Source organism: Macaca thibetana, chromosome 6, assembly GCF_024542745.1.
Source record: "Macaca thibetana thibetana isolate TM-01 chromosome 6, ASM2454274v1, whole genome shotgun sequence".
In the NCBI taxonomy this organism is placed as follows: Eukaryota; Metazoa; Chordata; class Mammalia; order Primates; family Cercopithecidae; genus Macaca; species Macaca thibetana.
The window spans coordinates 39,399,936-39,415,668 of NC_065583.1; the positions used below are offsets into that span (position 1 = coordinate 39,399,936).

Below are 15,733 nucleotides of genomic sequence, written 5' to 3' on the forward strand. Positions count from 1 at the left end.
AGCCCGCGCAGCTGGCCCAGCTGCAGCAGTCGCCGCCGCCCTCCATTCATTAAAAAAAAAAAAAAAAAAAAAAAAGGCAATAACAACCTCCACTGGAACCTCCACCCCTCTTTGTAAAAGAACGACGGCTCCTGGTGGAGCTTGAGCCAGTCCCAGCAATCACGGGTTAAGATCTTTTCCCGCCCCCCATTCATAAAAAATGGAGCGCAGCGCATGCGCGCTCGCGGTCTCTTGTGCCCACCCATTCATAGAATCGCGAACGAAGCGCGTGCGCACTGGCGCTCCCTTCCCTCCCATTCATAAAAAAGCCATTTTCCCAGGCAGTGGTTGCAACATCGCCGCGGAGGTAGCGAGCTGAGCTGACAGCGCGGAGTTGGCGCTGTGGAGCACAGGGAGCCTTGCCGGTTCCTCCGGCCGGCGTCTGCGAGTACAGCGGCGGTTGCCTGCTCTGGCTCCAGGATTTAGACAGACGTGGGGCGATGCTTGTGACCCTGCAGCTCCTCAAAGTAAGTCCATGGCCGGTTTTGGGATCTGAAACTGCCCCGCTCTGAGCGGCGACGCGACTCCCCCCTTGGGCTGGGGCAAATGGTGCGCTATTTCTAGGCGCGCCTCAGTGTTCCTTCCCTCAGCCTGCGCCTCCTTGAGTCGCTGCGGTGCGCCGCCGCTCCCTGACGCCCTCGGCCCGGCCGGCACGGCGCCGGGGGTGTTCACAGCCTGGCACCGCCGTTTCCGACCCCTGGGCATTGCCAAGCCCGGCTTCCCCGCCCTCTGCGACTCGGGAAGCCCCGTGCGTGTCCCGGGAGTTTGCCTCTGGCCTGGCCTCTTTCCTTCTCCTGCCACCATCCGCCTCGAACGCTGGAACGGGCGGCTCTGGGCTTGGTCAGGAGCCGCCGTTTGGGTCGGGGGGCGCCCTCGCTCTGGGCGGCTCGCCCAACTCCCAGCTCCGTGCCCACGGTTCCAGCTTTGCCGTGTATCTCCCAGCCCGCCGTAGCGGCCTATGCTCGACGTAGATTTTTTCCTTTCTCTTCGGAGCGGTGACGGACTGAATTCCCTCCCCTTCTGCCTCTTCCTCGATGGTCAAAGAGGGACTGGCTCAGGACTGGGCATTTCTGCTCCCTCTCTTTGGCGAGGCGGTTCCTCGCCGTCTGACCTTTGCTCCGCTGCCGCATTTTATGCTGTGCAACTGCCTTGCAGTTGCCTTTTTCTTGCCTGGCCTCTGTAGGGCCTGAGACTCCTCGGCCACCCTGTACCTCCCTCTCCCCGGGCACCGAGCCGTGCCAGGCCCCGGAGCCCCCAGGCCGCGCTAGGGCTGTGGTGGGGGCTGAAGGTGCGTTTACATAACGCCAGGCGTGTGGGAGCTGGAGGAAGAGGTTGCGAACGTAGGAGAGATAAGGCTCCTACTTTCCCTCCTTCCTTCTTGGTGGTACCAGGCTTGACATCACAGAGAAGAGAATAGAGACGGTACGTTCTGAAAAATTATGAATCGCTAAGACCCCAGGGACAGTGAGCAGGGTGAGGGCGGGTTTGGCTAGCCAGGGCATCTGGAGCTTGGCTCCATCACTGGGTCCAAGGCTGTGCCCAGTTCCCCCTCCATGCAGACGATCAAAAAGCGTTTAGACAGTAGCTACTCTTGTGCAAGAAGACGGTTTCTCAATTCTCCTTGATTGGGGGCAGGGGGTTGTGGGCAGAAGAGGCAAGGGAGACGGAAAATGGTTGCATGGCTTATAGGGCTGAAGGATGGACAAGAGAGGCGAAATGGGCTGGAAGGGCTAGATGGTAGGCAGAGCAGGGAGCTGCTGGCTGCCTCTTTCACCAGCTGCTGGAGGGGCATCCATATTGCCAAGGCCTCTGTGAGGGCAGGAGGCCGCCTTCTGGCGCAGCAAGGCTTCGGTACCCCCCAGTGCGTTTAGTGCTGGAAAGAAGAGTGTACAGTGGGGTGACCAAACCTAGTGGCAGCCCCCTCTTTCCTGCCTCCGAATCAGTGGCGTGATTCTCTCCAGTTTTGGGAGAGGCCAGACACACTGGAGGCCAAAGAACTTGCAGAGGGGCAGGAGCAAGCACTTGTCTGTCTCTGTAGCTGACCGAGGCACTAGCCTCTCTGACAAGCCTCTGGGGATTCGAAACTGGAAGGTACAAGGCTCAGAGAAGTTGGGAACTGTGGGTTTATCAATCTCTTAATGAGCTCAGTCTGGCCTGAGGCCCTACCCAATATTGCATTGGTGGATTTCACAATGTTTAGAGTTCTCCAGATCTTCACACAAATGGAGCATAAACATCTCTGAAATTTTCAGCTTTTTTTTTTTTTTTTTTTTTTAGTGCGGGTGTCAGGAGGACTAGGAGAGGCAGGGCTGCGGTTAAAGATTTCTCTTTCTCTCTCCCTCTCTGTCTCCTAGAAGGGTGGGAAAGAACTAGTGGAGATGTCCAGTGTGAAATCACATTTCCTCTTTCCCATCCTTTGGGAGGATCCTCACGTGCCGCCAGGCTCCAGCAAATCCTAATGTGGTAAACAGCACACACACTTACCAACCAAGCCCCGTGGCCAGTTACGGGTGTAGGGTGGGGATTTTAGTAGCAGATTTCTGAAATCTCAATGGACAAATACTGGTCAGCTACGGTGAGGAGACTTGAAAGGCATCTGTTGGTTATCGGGAGTCACTCCCTTTTGGTGGAGTGTAAATGCCCTCTTGCCCTTAGCCCTCCTGCCCAGACCCACGACCTTTTTCAGATCACCCTCTGAAATGGCCACGTCTCACTAAAGCTTTAGTTGGGGCTGGTGGGAGGAGACAGAACACATAGCAGGGCAGAGGCTGTGGACAGGTGGATATTTGGAGCTTACGGGTGTCATTTTCATTTATTTTTATTTTTTATTATTTATTTATTTATTTTAAGACAGAGTCTTGCTCTGTCACCCAGGCTGGAGGGCTGTCGCGCGATCGTGGCTCAATGCAACCTCCGCCTCCTAGGTTCAAACAATTCTCCTGCCTCAGTAGCTGGAATCAAAGGTGTGCACCACCACACCCAGCTAATTTTTGTATTTTTAGTAGAGATAGGATTTCACCATGTTGGCCAGGCTGGTCTCAAACTCCTGACCTCATGATCTGCCGACCTCGGCCTCTCAAAGTGCTGGGATTACAGGCGTGAGCCACTGCGCCCAGTCTCACATGTCATTTTTATTTGCATCCTCCCAGAATTGATGGAGAGATGTGGCTCTTTGGAAATCTGTCCTTCCCAGTTCACACCCACGCATGACCCCAGCCCCAACTTTGGTAAACCTGTGCCCAGAGCTTTGGCTGACTTTCGTGGATAATAAATGAAAGCAGTCTTTCAGTGCCAAATTTGAAAATCAGTGATTTAAAAATTAAGAGGAATAAAACTCATTAATACTTCCAGAAGTGACCTTTGAGCTGTGTTGCTCTGGGATTTAATATTGTGGTACCATATGTGGGGATTCCAGTTTCCAGGGCTGAACGTCTCATGGTGTGACATCTTACAGCTCCCAGATTTGGGCCCCCACAGTGTTTTTCTGTCCTTGGGCTATCCTGTTAATGAGGGCCTGGGTGTTGGTGCCAAGGAGGCCTAGGAAGGAGCCCTCCCTCTTTATTCAGAAAGTCCAGTGTTTCTTGGAGAATCATGGTGTTCCATTTGGTTCTAAATCCAGAGTGTTTGTCATCTGGCCTCTACTTAGGTGGCAGTTCCCTTGTGATGACAACCTGGCTAAGGATTCTTGCCCAGGCCTCTGAATTTGGAGATAAAGTTGAAAATGTGGGGTTTTGTATGTAGACATGACAGAGTTTTTAAGGAAGGGAAATGGCCAGAGTGGAGAAGGTTCTATTTCATGGCCAACCTTGTCTCCCTGAGGGGAGAAACAGTAACTCATTAGAATACATTTTTGCTCTTTCAAAAGAGCCAGGGGAAGGTGAATGAACAGCTTTCGGAAAGCTGTGTTGCCCCTTCCAGACCCAGCCAGGGGCCTGGACAGAGCAGATGAGTGACTAGGCAAACCTGCTAAACATGGCCTTAGTTTCCCCATCTGCACAGTAGAGAAAATAAACTCCTCCCAAGGGGACAGGGGGCCAGCAAAACTGCTAGTGAGCGGCCGGGACTAGGGCCATGCTCATTGTTATTATTGAGCTCCTAGGAGGAGGGCCTGGTTTTAAGGGTGCCCCCTTCCTGCACAGGAGGTGTGGGGTGTTGCATGATGTAAGAGGGGAGGGTATTCTTGGCTCTCAGGGGTCTGGGGCCACCCTGCAGATCCGGACAGCTGACAAGGCTGGGGAATGTATCCGGGACATGTGGCTGGGCTTAAGAGACTCCACAGTTCAGCTGTGATCACGATTGTTCTTTCCAAGGACAGGCCCCAGTCAGTGAAGGAAGCAAGGGCACAGGGGAGGGAGCACAGATGTGCTGGATCTAGCAGAGGAGGGAAGGGGCCCTTCGGGGCAGGTGGCCACTTGCAGAAGAGTGGTTTCCCTTGTCAGTAGTCTTTCTTTTTCTGGTTGGGGGAAGTCATTTCCTGCTCCTGTCCCAGGAGTAAGCTAAAATCTATTATTGTAAGTTCATTTCTTGGTGGAGGGTAAGGAGACAAATAATAAGATCTTAGTGTCTGTGTGGAGGAAGCCCTGCCTTAGGAGTCTAGGGTTCTGGTCCCACCCAGACCTGGACTTGACCAATAGTTCCCAAACCATGCCAGTGGTTAACAGGCTCCTTCTGACTCCTTCTTTACTGACTCTTGGCTTCTAATCCTTCTTTATGGGAATCTGGGCAGACAATTACGGCAGTAATACAGTGAAGCAAAAACTTGAAGCTGATTAAAGAGCCCAAAGTCCAGCAAGATTCCCACCATTCCGTGTGCTCGGGCTCTGGAGCTCAGCTGATTGGTTGTGGGAAGAGAAGAAGAGGGTTGGGAACTTGTAACTGGTGGTAGAATGAAGTGATGAAAAGCAACCATTTTCTTTTGTGATCTCTAACAGATTATGGCCAGAGGTGAGCTTCTTAGTGCTGGTGCTGGGGGTAGGGAGATAGGAGAAGGATTCCCAGACAAATCCAGCTGCCCAAATGCTTTATTCTCCCACTGGGGCCATTCTCAGCAGATATTTTCTTTGTAGGGTATAGGGAGGGGCAAGTCCTCTGCTTCCCTCAGCATCCCTCCCCCTCTTTTTAAAGTCCTTTTAAAGTAATGTCATCATTTGGTTGTAGCTTAATTAGCTAAACTGGGATAGTGTCACAAAGAACCAAGCCATAGTGGTGGGCAGGCTCTCTGGCAGCCTAGAGACATTTATTCTGAGTTGTTTAAAGGGTTAAACAACCTTCACTGAAATAACCCGCTGAGACTGAATGGGGCAGTGCTCAAACTACCCATTCATTCACAGCCTCTTGCCAGTTTGTCATTAGCTGACCTGTAGCCTTCAAAGTACAACTGTCAGGTTTTCCCAATATTTCCCAACTCACCTCACTAGGGTAAGTCAAGGGGAGGGTGTGGGTGGGTGGGATTAGGCATCCTGCTCAGTTGTGCAGACATTTAACATGCCTCTTGATTCTTTTCAGCCAGCCTGTATTGAGCGGTCTGCAGCCTGATGCTCAGCCCCCTCCCCACAGGTACAAATGCAGTGAGTGTCAGACTGGCTGGCTCTGGGCTCCCAGACCTGCCAAGCAGCAAATACAGTGTTGGGTGTTCTAGGGATTTTGATATCCTGCTGATTCAGTATTCTAGAACTCTCTGTGCCCTGGCTCCCTCCCTTCCTCACAGACCTGGACCAGGGAGAGCCCCATCAATGAAGGTACCCTAGCGACCCTTAAGTTCAACTTGATAGGTAGGGAGGAGTAGAGATTGCTTTCCACCCCAGGGTTTCCTTTTGGGGACTGATTTGTAATAAACTCCTACAAGTGAAATCCATTCAACTATAAGAAAACTAAAAATGAGGCCGGATGTGGTGACTCACACCTGTAATGCCAGCACTTTGGGAGGCTGAGGCGGGCGGATTAGCTGAGGTCAGGAGTTCAAGACCAGCCTGACCAACATGGAGAAACCCCATCTCTACTAAAAATACAAAATTAGCTGGACAGGGTTGCACATGCCTGTAATTCCAGCTACTCGGGAGGCTGAGAATCGTTTGAACCTGGGAGGCGGAGCATGTCGTGCGCCAAGATCGTGCCATTGCACTCCAGCCTGGGCAAAAAAAAGGCAAAACTCCATCTCAAAAAAAAAAAAGAAAAAAATGAAACCACTTTTAAGACGGGGATGGCACATAACACTAAACTGGAAGTGAAGAGAACTTGAATTCTGAGCCTTCCTTGAATGAGAGAGATTACAAACCCCCACAGCCTTCACTCTCCACACTGAAAATTCCCCTCCCTGGGGTTCAGGCTGATGTAAGCCCATCTAGCTTTCCTTCCCTGGTGGTTGCATTGCAGAGCCCTAGGATGTTCTGATGATGTTCCGTGAGGGCTGGAGGAGTCCATGGTTCTGAAAGTGATGGCACTTTCATGCCTTCCCATGAATTCCCAGAGATTATGGAGGGCTTCTGCAAGTCATTGTAAGTCAGGGCGGAGACATTAATATTTCAGCCTCTGAAGCCTCTGCTGTCTTGGTTCAATTCCTGCTGTGGTCACTTGCTAGCTCTATGACCCTTTGTGCTTCCATTTCTTCTCTGTAAAATGGGTACTCTCTTGAAGTATGGTGAGAATTAAATGAGAAAATAAATCACTGAGGGCTTAGCACGGAGCCTGGCACCAAGAAATCATTCATAAATATTAGCCGCTTCCATAATTATTATTTATTATTATTAGAAGGTTGAGTGCAGGTAAAAGTCCCTTCCCTCTTGCCAGTTCCTAAGAGTACCACCTAAACTTGATAGAGGTGTTTCTTTGGCTAAATGGAGTGCTGGGTTTCTCTGTCCAGTGTCTTCCAAATTGGCCATCAGTATCTTCCAAACTGCCTAAATGAGGCAAAGCCTCCTCTGTCCTATTTACATCATAAATCTCTTACTTCCTTGCAGGGGAAGCAGAGAGCACATACTAAACCTGCACTTAAGATTGTCAGCACTGCTCAGAGTGGAGGGCAGGTGTTTCTCAGTGAGTCGAGATTGATCTACCAAATCAACTGAGAGTTGGTTTTTCTTTTTCTTTCTTTCTTTCTTTTTTTTTTTTTTTCCTTGAGACGCAGTCTTGCTCTGTCACCCAGGCTAGAGTGCAGTAGTGCGATCTTGGCTCACTGCAATCTCCGCCTCCTGGGTTCAAGTGACTCTCCTGCCTCAGCCTCCCAAGTAGCTGGGATTACAGGCGCCTGCCACCACGCCTGGCTAATTTTTGTATTTTTAGTAGAGATAGAGTTTCACCCTGTTGGTCAGGCTGGTCTCAAACTCCTGACCTCAAGTGATCCGCGTGCCTTGACCTCCCAAAATGCTGAGATACAGGCGTGAGCCACTGTGCCAGGCCTTTTTCTTTTTTCTTTTCTTTTTCTTTTTTCTTTTTTTTCTTTTTCTTTTGGAGACATCATTTAGCTGTGCTGAGGGGTTATTAAATAGGCAGCTCAGAAAATTGTTATTGTCAGCCAAATAAATTCAGCAGAGGTTCTTTGAGGGTCCCTGCTGGTGAGGGGTGAGGGCAGCAGTGGATCTGTGATTTGGTTTTTGCTGAGCTGGTGGTTGAAAGGAATCCTACTACATCAGGGTTATGGAAGGGAAGATACATTTTATAATATGCCCAATGGAGCCATCGGATGCTGCATCATCCCCAGAGAGCCGAGTCATCGTGGGCCAAGCTCCCATCCCCATGTCTGGCCTCAACTGCAGGCCCAGATGTTGACAGCTGTCTCTGGAGGGTTATGGGAGCCTGTGAATGCCAATATCCCCATTGCCTGCAGTGGCTGCTCCCATCCTGGCTTCCTGGTGGGACTTTTCCATGAATTGGGGAATCTGCCTTCTGATTCCAAGGCCTATTAAAATTTCTGAGCATTGCCCATTTCTTTTGCTTTATCTGTAGGAAATGTGGCTGTTTTTAAAGAACCTCACAAAAAAAAAAAAAAAATGAATCTGCTCAAGGGAAGGGAGTATTTTACTTTCTCCCACAGCATGGCCAGACCCAATCCTTGTCCTGAGAGACAAAACCCAACTATATGGGGCAATAGAAGCTTCAAACTGCTGCCTACATTGTGTTGGCAGGACCCTGAATATTCCTGACATGGGTTTCTGGAACAAGGGAATCATGTTATCATTGTCCGGGGGTGAGGTTTCTGGCTGGTGCTGGAGAATCTTATCCATGGCGTTTTTTATTCTTAGGCCTTTCCTCCAGGCACCGTCCTCAGTGCTGGACCTTGAGCTCCTAACCCTGGCCTCTTGCCCCAAACTCATTTATTCTAGAAGCAAGGCCTTGGAACCCCTACTGACAGTAAGTGGGCAGGCTGAGGTAGCATTCCCTGGAGTTCCTACCCTGTCATCAGCCTGATCCTTGGAAAAACTCCTCTCCATAGATGCTTACTTGCATTCCCTCTCTCCAGCCCTAACCACAGGATCTCCATGGGAGGCTGCTTTGGCAAGTGGCTACTCTTTGGTGGCAGACCTGCCAGAAACTTAAGGCAAACTCTGCCACAAGGAAGTCACCAATTCAATGCTCTGGTTTCATCCGAAGAGAACATGGGGGGCAGGCACTGCCACTAGGTAGGCTTTCTCCAAGACAGGAAAAACAAAGCGTGTAAAGAAATACCAGCATCCTTTTAAGTAGGCAGGGCCATGGGAGCAAAGCCAATAGTTGATGCCCTGCGTGAATGGGAAATACCAGTTGACTGAGCATTGAACCTTGCAGAAAAGACTGGATGCTTTTTGGATTTAGCAGTGTAAGTGATATACAGACTGGAGCTCTGTGGATAGCCCCCTTTTATCCCCTTCATAAACTTTCATCTAGAGCTAGCTTTTTATTTTAGACAGGTTCTAGATAAACCTAACAGCAGAGGGGCAGGATCAGCTCTCCTAATGAGAACATCATTAGCATCTTGATGCAAATTTAGTAAATGCAAAAGCATTTACTAAAACCCCACCCCAGAATACATTAATCCAATGACCTTTTTTTGGTTTTGTTTTAAAGACTTACCTTTCTCTTCTATCCTTCCTCCCTGTTCCCTGGGGTTCTTAAGATTGGGGTGGAATCTTCCCAGAGTGTAGTCTTTCCCTTGGATTCCAAATTGTGTCCCCTTGAGCAGAGGTCTTGGCCTTCTGCTGCTATTTCTTTAAATTGATCTCCAGCAGAATTCCAACTGTAAAGGTCAGCAGGCAAGGAAATGGCACTTCTAATAGAAAACAATGTGCACTTTCTAAATTTGAACCAAGCCGTTTCCGCTCTTTGATTTAAGTGACTTCCTGGGGTTCCGTGTCAGGCACTGCAGTTGAATCTCTGGCTGGATTCCAACTTAAAATTGCACTCTCTCGGTGAAATTAGAAACTGATCCAGGGTTGGCTTAGCTATTCTAGTAAATAGCATTTAGGCTGAATGTTCAGCTCAGCACTTGGAAATGGGTGATGTGAGTGCCCCTTGAGAGGATTTCCCATCCAAGTTGTCAGAAGCTGACATACCTAGGGATTATTAGCCACTGCAGGTTGCTGCTCTTAAGAAGTGGTAGTAATAAGTTAATATCCTGGATGTGCAGGCGTCAGATAACCATCCTTCTCTTGCGAATATCTGAAATAAAGGGCTTGTTAATCCAGCTGAAAAAGTCCACGGGAGCATCCAGAGGTGTCTGTTGAATTCACCACATTGTCCCCAGTACCTGGCACAGTGCTTGGCGGGAAGTGCTTATAAGTGCTCAGGAGATCTCAGCTTATTTCCTGGGGCAGCGATAAATTGTTGCTGCATGCCAGGTGGTAATATGCTAGGTAATAGATAGTATTTTCTCATTTAATCCTCACAAGAGCCCGTTTTACAGATGACAAGACCAAAACCTAAGGCACAGAGATGAAAGAACTCATTCATAGCAATATTGCTAGGCCAAAGTGAGAATCGAATTTGAGTCTGGTTCCAGATCCTGTGTTTATATCCACTGAGCTATGTATCTTAACTAAGGAGCATGTTTCACAGTGACTAAGAGAATGAAATCAGGCTGCCCGGGTTTGAGTCCTGCTACTGATAGTTTTGGATAGTTTTGTGTGATTTTGGACAAATTAATTTGAACATGTCTTTTCTGTAAATAGAAAAGGGGGATAATAAGGCCGGGCGCGGTGGCTCAAGCCTGTAATCCCAGCACTTTGGGAGGCCGAGACGGGTGGATCACAAGGTCAGGAGATCGAGACCATCCTGGCTAACACGGTGAAACCCCGTCTCTACTAAAAAATACAAAAAAAACTAGCCGGGCGAGGTGGCGGGCGCCTGTAATCCCAGCTACTCGGAGGCTGAGGCAGGAGAATGGCGTAAACCCGGGAGGCGGAGCTTGCAGTGAGCTGAGATCCGGCCACAGCACTCCAGCCTGGGCGACAGAGCGAGACTCCGTCTCAAAAAAAAAAAAAAAAAAAAGAAAAAGAAAAGGGGGATAATAGTAGTTACGTTTTAGGCTTATCATGAAGTCAAAGACTTAATGTATATGGTGCTTAGGAGAGCACCTCCGTCTTAAGTGCTCAGTAAGTATTATTTCCACCACTGACTACTTGTCATTATTAATCATCTAAGCTTGGAAGTCACTGGAAAGTCCACACAGTGATTTTAGTTCCTATTTCAATTGGGTGGCTCCCAAGGACCTCATGGGGGGGTGGCGGTGAGGTATTAGCAGGCCACATACTGATGCCTGGAATCCATTCTCTCTTCCTTTTCCCCACCCTACCCCCAGGGCCCCTAGAAGCCTGTTTCTCCATACAGTCCAGGACCTCCAGCCCCATGGAGCCCCCGATCCCACAGAGCGCCCCCTTGACTCCCAGCTCAGTCATGGTCCAGCCCCTTCTTGACAGCCGGATGTCCCACAGCCGGCTCCAGCACCCACTCACCATCCTACCCATTGACCAGATGAAGACCAGCCACGTGGAGAACGACTACATAGACAACCCTGGCCTGGCCCCCACCACCGGCCCAAAGCGGACCCGGGGTGGGGCCCCAGAGCTGGCCCCGACGCCCGCCCGCTGTGACCAGGATGTCACCCACCACTGGATCTCCTTCAGCGGGCGCCCCAGCTCTGTGAGCAGCAGCAGCAGCACATCCTCCGATCAGCGGCTCTTAGACCACATGGCACCACCACCCGTGGCCGACCAGGCCTCACCAAGGGCTGTGCGCATCCAGCCCAAGGTGGTCCACTGCAAGCCGCTGGACCTCAAGGGCCCGGTGGTCCCATCCGAGCTGGACAAGCACTTCTTGCTGTGCGAGGCCTGTGGGAAGTGTAAATGCAAGGAGTGTGCGTCCCCGCGGACGTTGCCCTCCTGCTGGGTCTGCAACCAGGAGTGCCTGTGCTCAGCCCAGACCCTGGTCAACTATGGCACGTGCATGTGTCTGGTGCAGGGCATCTTCTACCACTGCACAAATGAGGACGATGAGGGCTCCTGCGCTGACCACCCCTGCTCCTGCTCCCGCTCCAACTGCTGCGCTCGCTGGTCCTTCATGGGTGCTCTCTCCGTGGTGCTACCCTGCCTGCTCTGCTACCTGCCTGCCACCGGCTGCGTGAAGCTGGCCCAGCGCGGCTACGACCGTCTGCGCCGCCCTGGTTGCCGCTGCAAGCACACGAACAGCGTCATCTGCAAAGCAGCCAGTGGGGATGCCAAGACCAGCAGGCCGGACAAGCCTTTCTGACAGTTTTTGTCGAAGCCCCAGTGCTCCGCCTGGAAACCTGGTTCTCTTCTGACATCTAAGAAGACTGCAGCAAGGTCAGAGGTTTTAGTCTTCTGAGGCTGACCTTGCTAGTCTGCCCACTCCCTACCCCCAGCTTCGGAAAATACAGAGACCACCACCACCTACCCTGTATTCCCCAAGACGATGAAGAAGCACTTTGGGGCTTTTTTTTCAGGGTCCTGGAACTTTGTGTCAAACAGACAATGCAGGGGCAGGGTGTGGTTTTGGGGGGAATTTTTCTTTTTCAGAAGACGGAACACAGATGTGGACACATATCCGGAAGCTGCAGCTGCTTGAATGCCTTCCCAACCCCTCCTTCTCCCTCCCTCCCTCCCTCCCTCCCTCCCTCCCCCCACCACCCTCCCTCTTTTCCATTGTCTTGGCTCTCACAGGAGCTAGCTGCCTGGGAGGAATTGTTAACTGAGTACCAGGGTACCTTTAAAGAAGACCCTTGGAGTTTTCTATACCTTCTTCTCCTCCCCCATCTCACTCCACCCCACTTTGTCCCTGATGTCTTGGGGAAGGTGTAGAACACCCTAGCAGTTCCTATTGTATATACTTGGGAGCCACTGAGAACAGAGGACGGCCAGTGAGTCCAAGCCTCATTCCTCCTTCTGCCTCCCCGGAGCCACAGGATGGATTTAGGAGCCACTGCTCAGTGCACGTCTCCCTTCCAACTGCATCAACTAACTCTTGGGGGTGTTCTGCTCACCACACCGTCCTTCGGTTCTTACCGAGTCACAGACTCGCCTGCCTACTACGTGTCCCGGGTTCTCTCTACTCAGATCCCTTCCAGAAACTTTATATGGGTAGAGGAAGCCAGGGCGGCAAATGCGAGACCAAATATCATTTTGCCAATGAGTCTGAGGCTGTGGTCTCTGGATCCAGTCACTACATTTTTATAGAATAATTAAACCAGATGATAACGGTGTTTTAAAAAAATAATAATAAAACTTGTTTCCTTTTGGGCCACCCCTAGGAAGGGCTGATTTCAAAATCTGGGGGCGAGCAACCTCAAGGAACACAATTTCCCTCCCCATCAACAAGAGGATTTTAACAGCAAAGAAGAGAGGCAGCACCTCCCATTGGCAGAATGACCGCTGAGCCAGGCTGGGTTTGGGTTTCTTCTCTTCTGATTCTGCTGCTCACTGTCATAGCCTTTTGTGTATAGTGATGTGTCTGTATCTTTAATGTAAATAGAGAGATGATGAAAAAAGAGTCTATTTTAGTGTTAGGAAGCCCCAGCAGGGGAGTTGGAAGAGCTGGGGGAGAGGGTAGGGGAAAGGTTTTTCCAGGGGCCACTGGGTTTGAGCCCTGCTTTTGTGCACAGCCACACCACCCTCTCCCGACAGCCCTCAAAGACGTAGCAACCCTTTCTCTCAAGGTGCTAAAGGACTCAGAAGGTGCAGCACGTCCAGTGGGTAGGTACTTGTTGCATGCAAAAGCTGTAGTGTATCTGGTCCTTCCTCCCCAGCTGTTGTGTGGGGTTTTTGCCTTGTGTGTGGTATTTTGTTTTCCCCTCTAATGAGAGGGCATGGCCTGAGTCAGAAGAGCTACCCCAGGTGAAACTGGAAGTGCATGAGGCAGAGTGTCCGTAGCATTTCCAGTTTGTTCTGTAGGAACAGAGGTGCCTCCAGGAAGGAGGTAGCGAGGTGGGTAGCTATGATAGGCATGCACCTAATGCTTCTCAAGGACTTCTTTTTTCCTTCTTGAAGACTAGTAGTAACATCTTATGATTTAGAGTAAGTTAATTGTAACCATAGGTATTTATTGATTGGAGGAAGGGAGGGTCATATTATTTTCGGCTTTATTTATGTAACATTTGCTAGCTTGTAAAAGGCGAATGTGAAATATTGCATCTGCATTTTCCAAGGCTGATTCATGTAGCTGCCCTTGCCACAGTTGTGACAGATGTATGGATGTTCTTGAACATTTCAGAGGGAGTGGTAGGAAGGAAACAAATTCGGCCAACCACTTACATGAACTGAATGTATCAGAAGTGTACTGAAGGGACTGGAGATGGTTTTCCTCAGATGAGGTGGCCCCAAATCGATAGTGCACATGTGCACGCTTTCTGCAAGGCCTCAGAACTTTTCCCAGGGCCCCTCCCTCAAATTGTCTCCATGGGAAACTTGACCCAGTTGCACTTTGGTGATCTTGGTGGTCTACACACCCGTTCTGTGGAGAGTCGATTTACATAAGCTGTGTATACACACATACACACACACACACACCCCCATACCCCACACTGACTGTCTACCGACAGAGACCCTATTTCCTGGCAAACGACCTCCTGAACCCTGACTTTTTGTGTACATACTTGTAAACACGGATTTTTCTGGGTTTTGGTTTGCTTTTTCTTTTTTTTCCCCCTGCCCCTGTTCTAGCTTGTTCTTCTTGGTTTGCTTTCAACCTGCTTGATGGATGTCTGCAGGGTGCTCTGAGAGTCCACCTCAGCGCCTCGTGTGCTCGGTGGTCATGGGAAGGAGCGAAGGAACCATCCTTGGTTCTCCCAGCTTGGTTGTGTAGCAATCCCTCAGCATTGTTTTTCTCAGCTTCTTGGCAAAAATTAAAAAAACAAAAAAAAGAATAAACTGGCTTGCCTGTGGACCCTCCCCAGCTCTGGGGCCAGTTGAGAGCCACTGAGGGACCCAGCACTCAGAGACACGACACACATGTGTAGCTGCTTCTGGCTGAGTGTGTTTCCTGTCACCAATGGCCTGTTCGGCTGGATGGTGCCTCGGCTTGACCTTTTTTGAAAAGTGCTGGTTAGTTCCCGCCCCTGTTAAACCTGGGGTGGTGGCTGGGGGTTCTGCCTTAATTCTAGGGGCAGCTGGGATCCAGGACGCTTCCAGGGGGCTTTGGCTGCCCGTGTTTATGAAGGACAGCGCTTCCGCGAGCACCCTGGGAACTGGGTCTTGGGTAGCGAAGCCCTCCCAGATAAAAGATGGGCACAGCTAAGGCTTTCCCAAGCAGGAAGGGGGTGAAGACCAATCCCTTCCTTTGGTACGCACCCCCTCACAGCTGAGGTGGAAGACATGGCTGGTTCTTTCAGCCCTGTGGAGTCTGTCAATCGCCATCATACCTCGAGTGAGGCCCAGCTAGATAATGACTTGTCCAAGATGGCACACGTGGAAAGTGTTGATCTGCACCTGAACCCGGATGACTGTCACCTTGAAGCATCCCGTTCTTCCGTGCTGTCCCAAGAAGTGTCTGGCGGGCGTGGGCAGCACAGCTCTACACTGTACAATTCACTAGGGCATCCTGCGAGCCTCACCAGCCTTCTGGTTCATGCCTTTGACAAGCATTTGTGTGCCCTCTCTGCTTACTGTGACAGTCGATGATGAATCTTGCGTTGCCATTTTCTGCTGTGGGTAACTGCGTGCGGTGTCTTGCCTTGCTTTCCTTCTCACTGTCCCACAGCTTGGTTTCATGTTACAAACAGAAAAGCTCGAGGCTCCCACCCCGCCACATCCCGACTTCATTTCCCCCTCACTGTAGCCCATTTCCACCCCACCACAAAGTTGCCACAGAAGGTTTTCTTTGTATAGAATATTTATTTTGAAGCTCTATTTTAATAGTATTTATTTTAGAAAGTCTACTATTGTAAGAGTTCTTCTGTTTGTGAAGAAAAAAACAAGTTAAAAACTGAATGTACTGATTTAGAAAATATATATAAATATATATTGTTAAATATACACGAGACTGCCGTTTCTGGTGTGTTTGTGTGTTCACTTCCCTGACCTCTTCACCCAGCAAGGCCTCAAGTTTGAGAATAAGCAGCTACTGAAAGGGGAAGAGAAGATAGGGCTTCGTGGGCTGGGCAGTCCCTTCTCCCTTCTCTAGGATGACCGTAGAACCATCGGAGGAAAGCTGCTCTTCATTATGAAACCAAATACTGCCAGGAGCTGCTAGAGCCTCCTTCCTAGGCAAGCTGTCC

At 50.2% G+C, this 15,733-nt stretch overlaps 1 protein-coding gene across 2 annotated transcripts; it reads left to right on the forward strand.

The window, feature by feature from the left end:
* Window positions 1-300: 300 nt before the first annotated feature.
* On the forward strand, window positions 301-15,495 carry SPRY4 (sprouty RTK signaling antagonist 4). 2 transcript variants are annotated; one of them, XM_050794945.1, is made up of 2 exons: window positions 301-506; window positions 10,808-15,495. In XM_050794945.1, exon 2 carries the CDS (start codon window positions 10,855-10,857, stop codon window positions 11,752-11,754), a length of 900 nt encoding a protein of 299 aa, XP_050650902.1. In that variant the 5' UTR covers window positions 301-506; window positions 10,808-10,854; the 3' UTR covers window positions 11,755-15,495. The 2 variants fall into 2 exon arrangements, with proteins under 2 accessions (XP_050650902.1, XP_050650903.1); XM_050794946.1 differs by lacking the exon at window positions 301-506 and adding an exon at window positions 740-1,461.
* The last annotated feature ends 238 nt before the right edge of the window (window positions 15,496-15,733 follow it).

Excerpts from the sequence above, each read along its gene's own strand:
- SPRY4 (XM_050794945.1), top strand. The coding sequence starts at position 10,855 with ATGGAGCCCCCGATCCCACAGAGCGCCCCCTTGACTCCCAGCTCAGTC.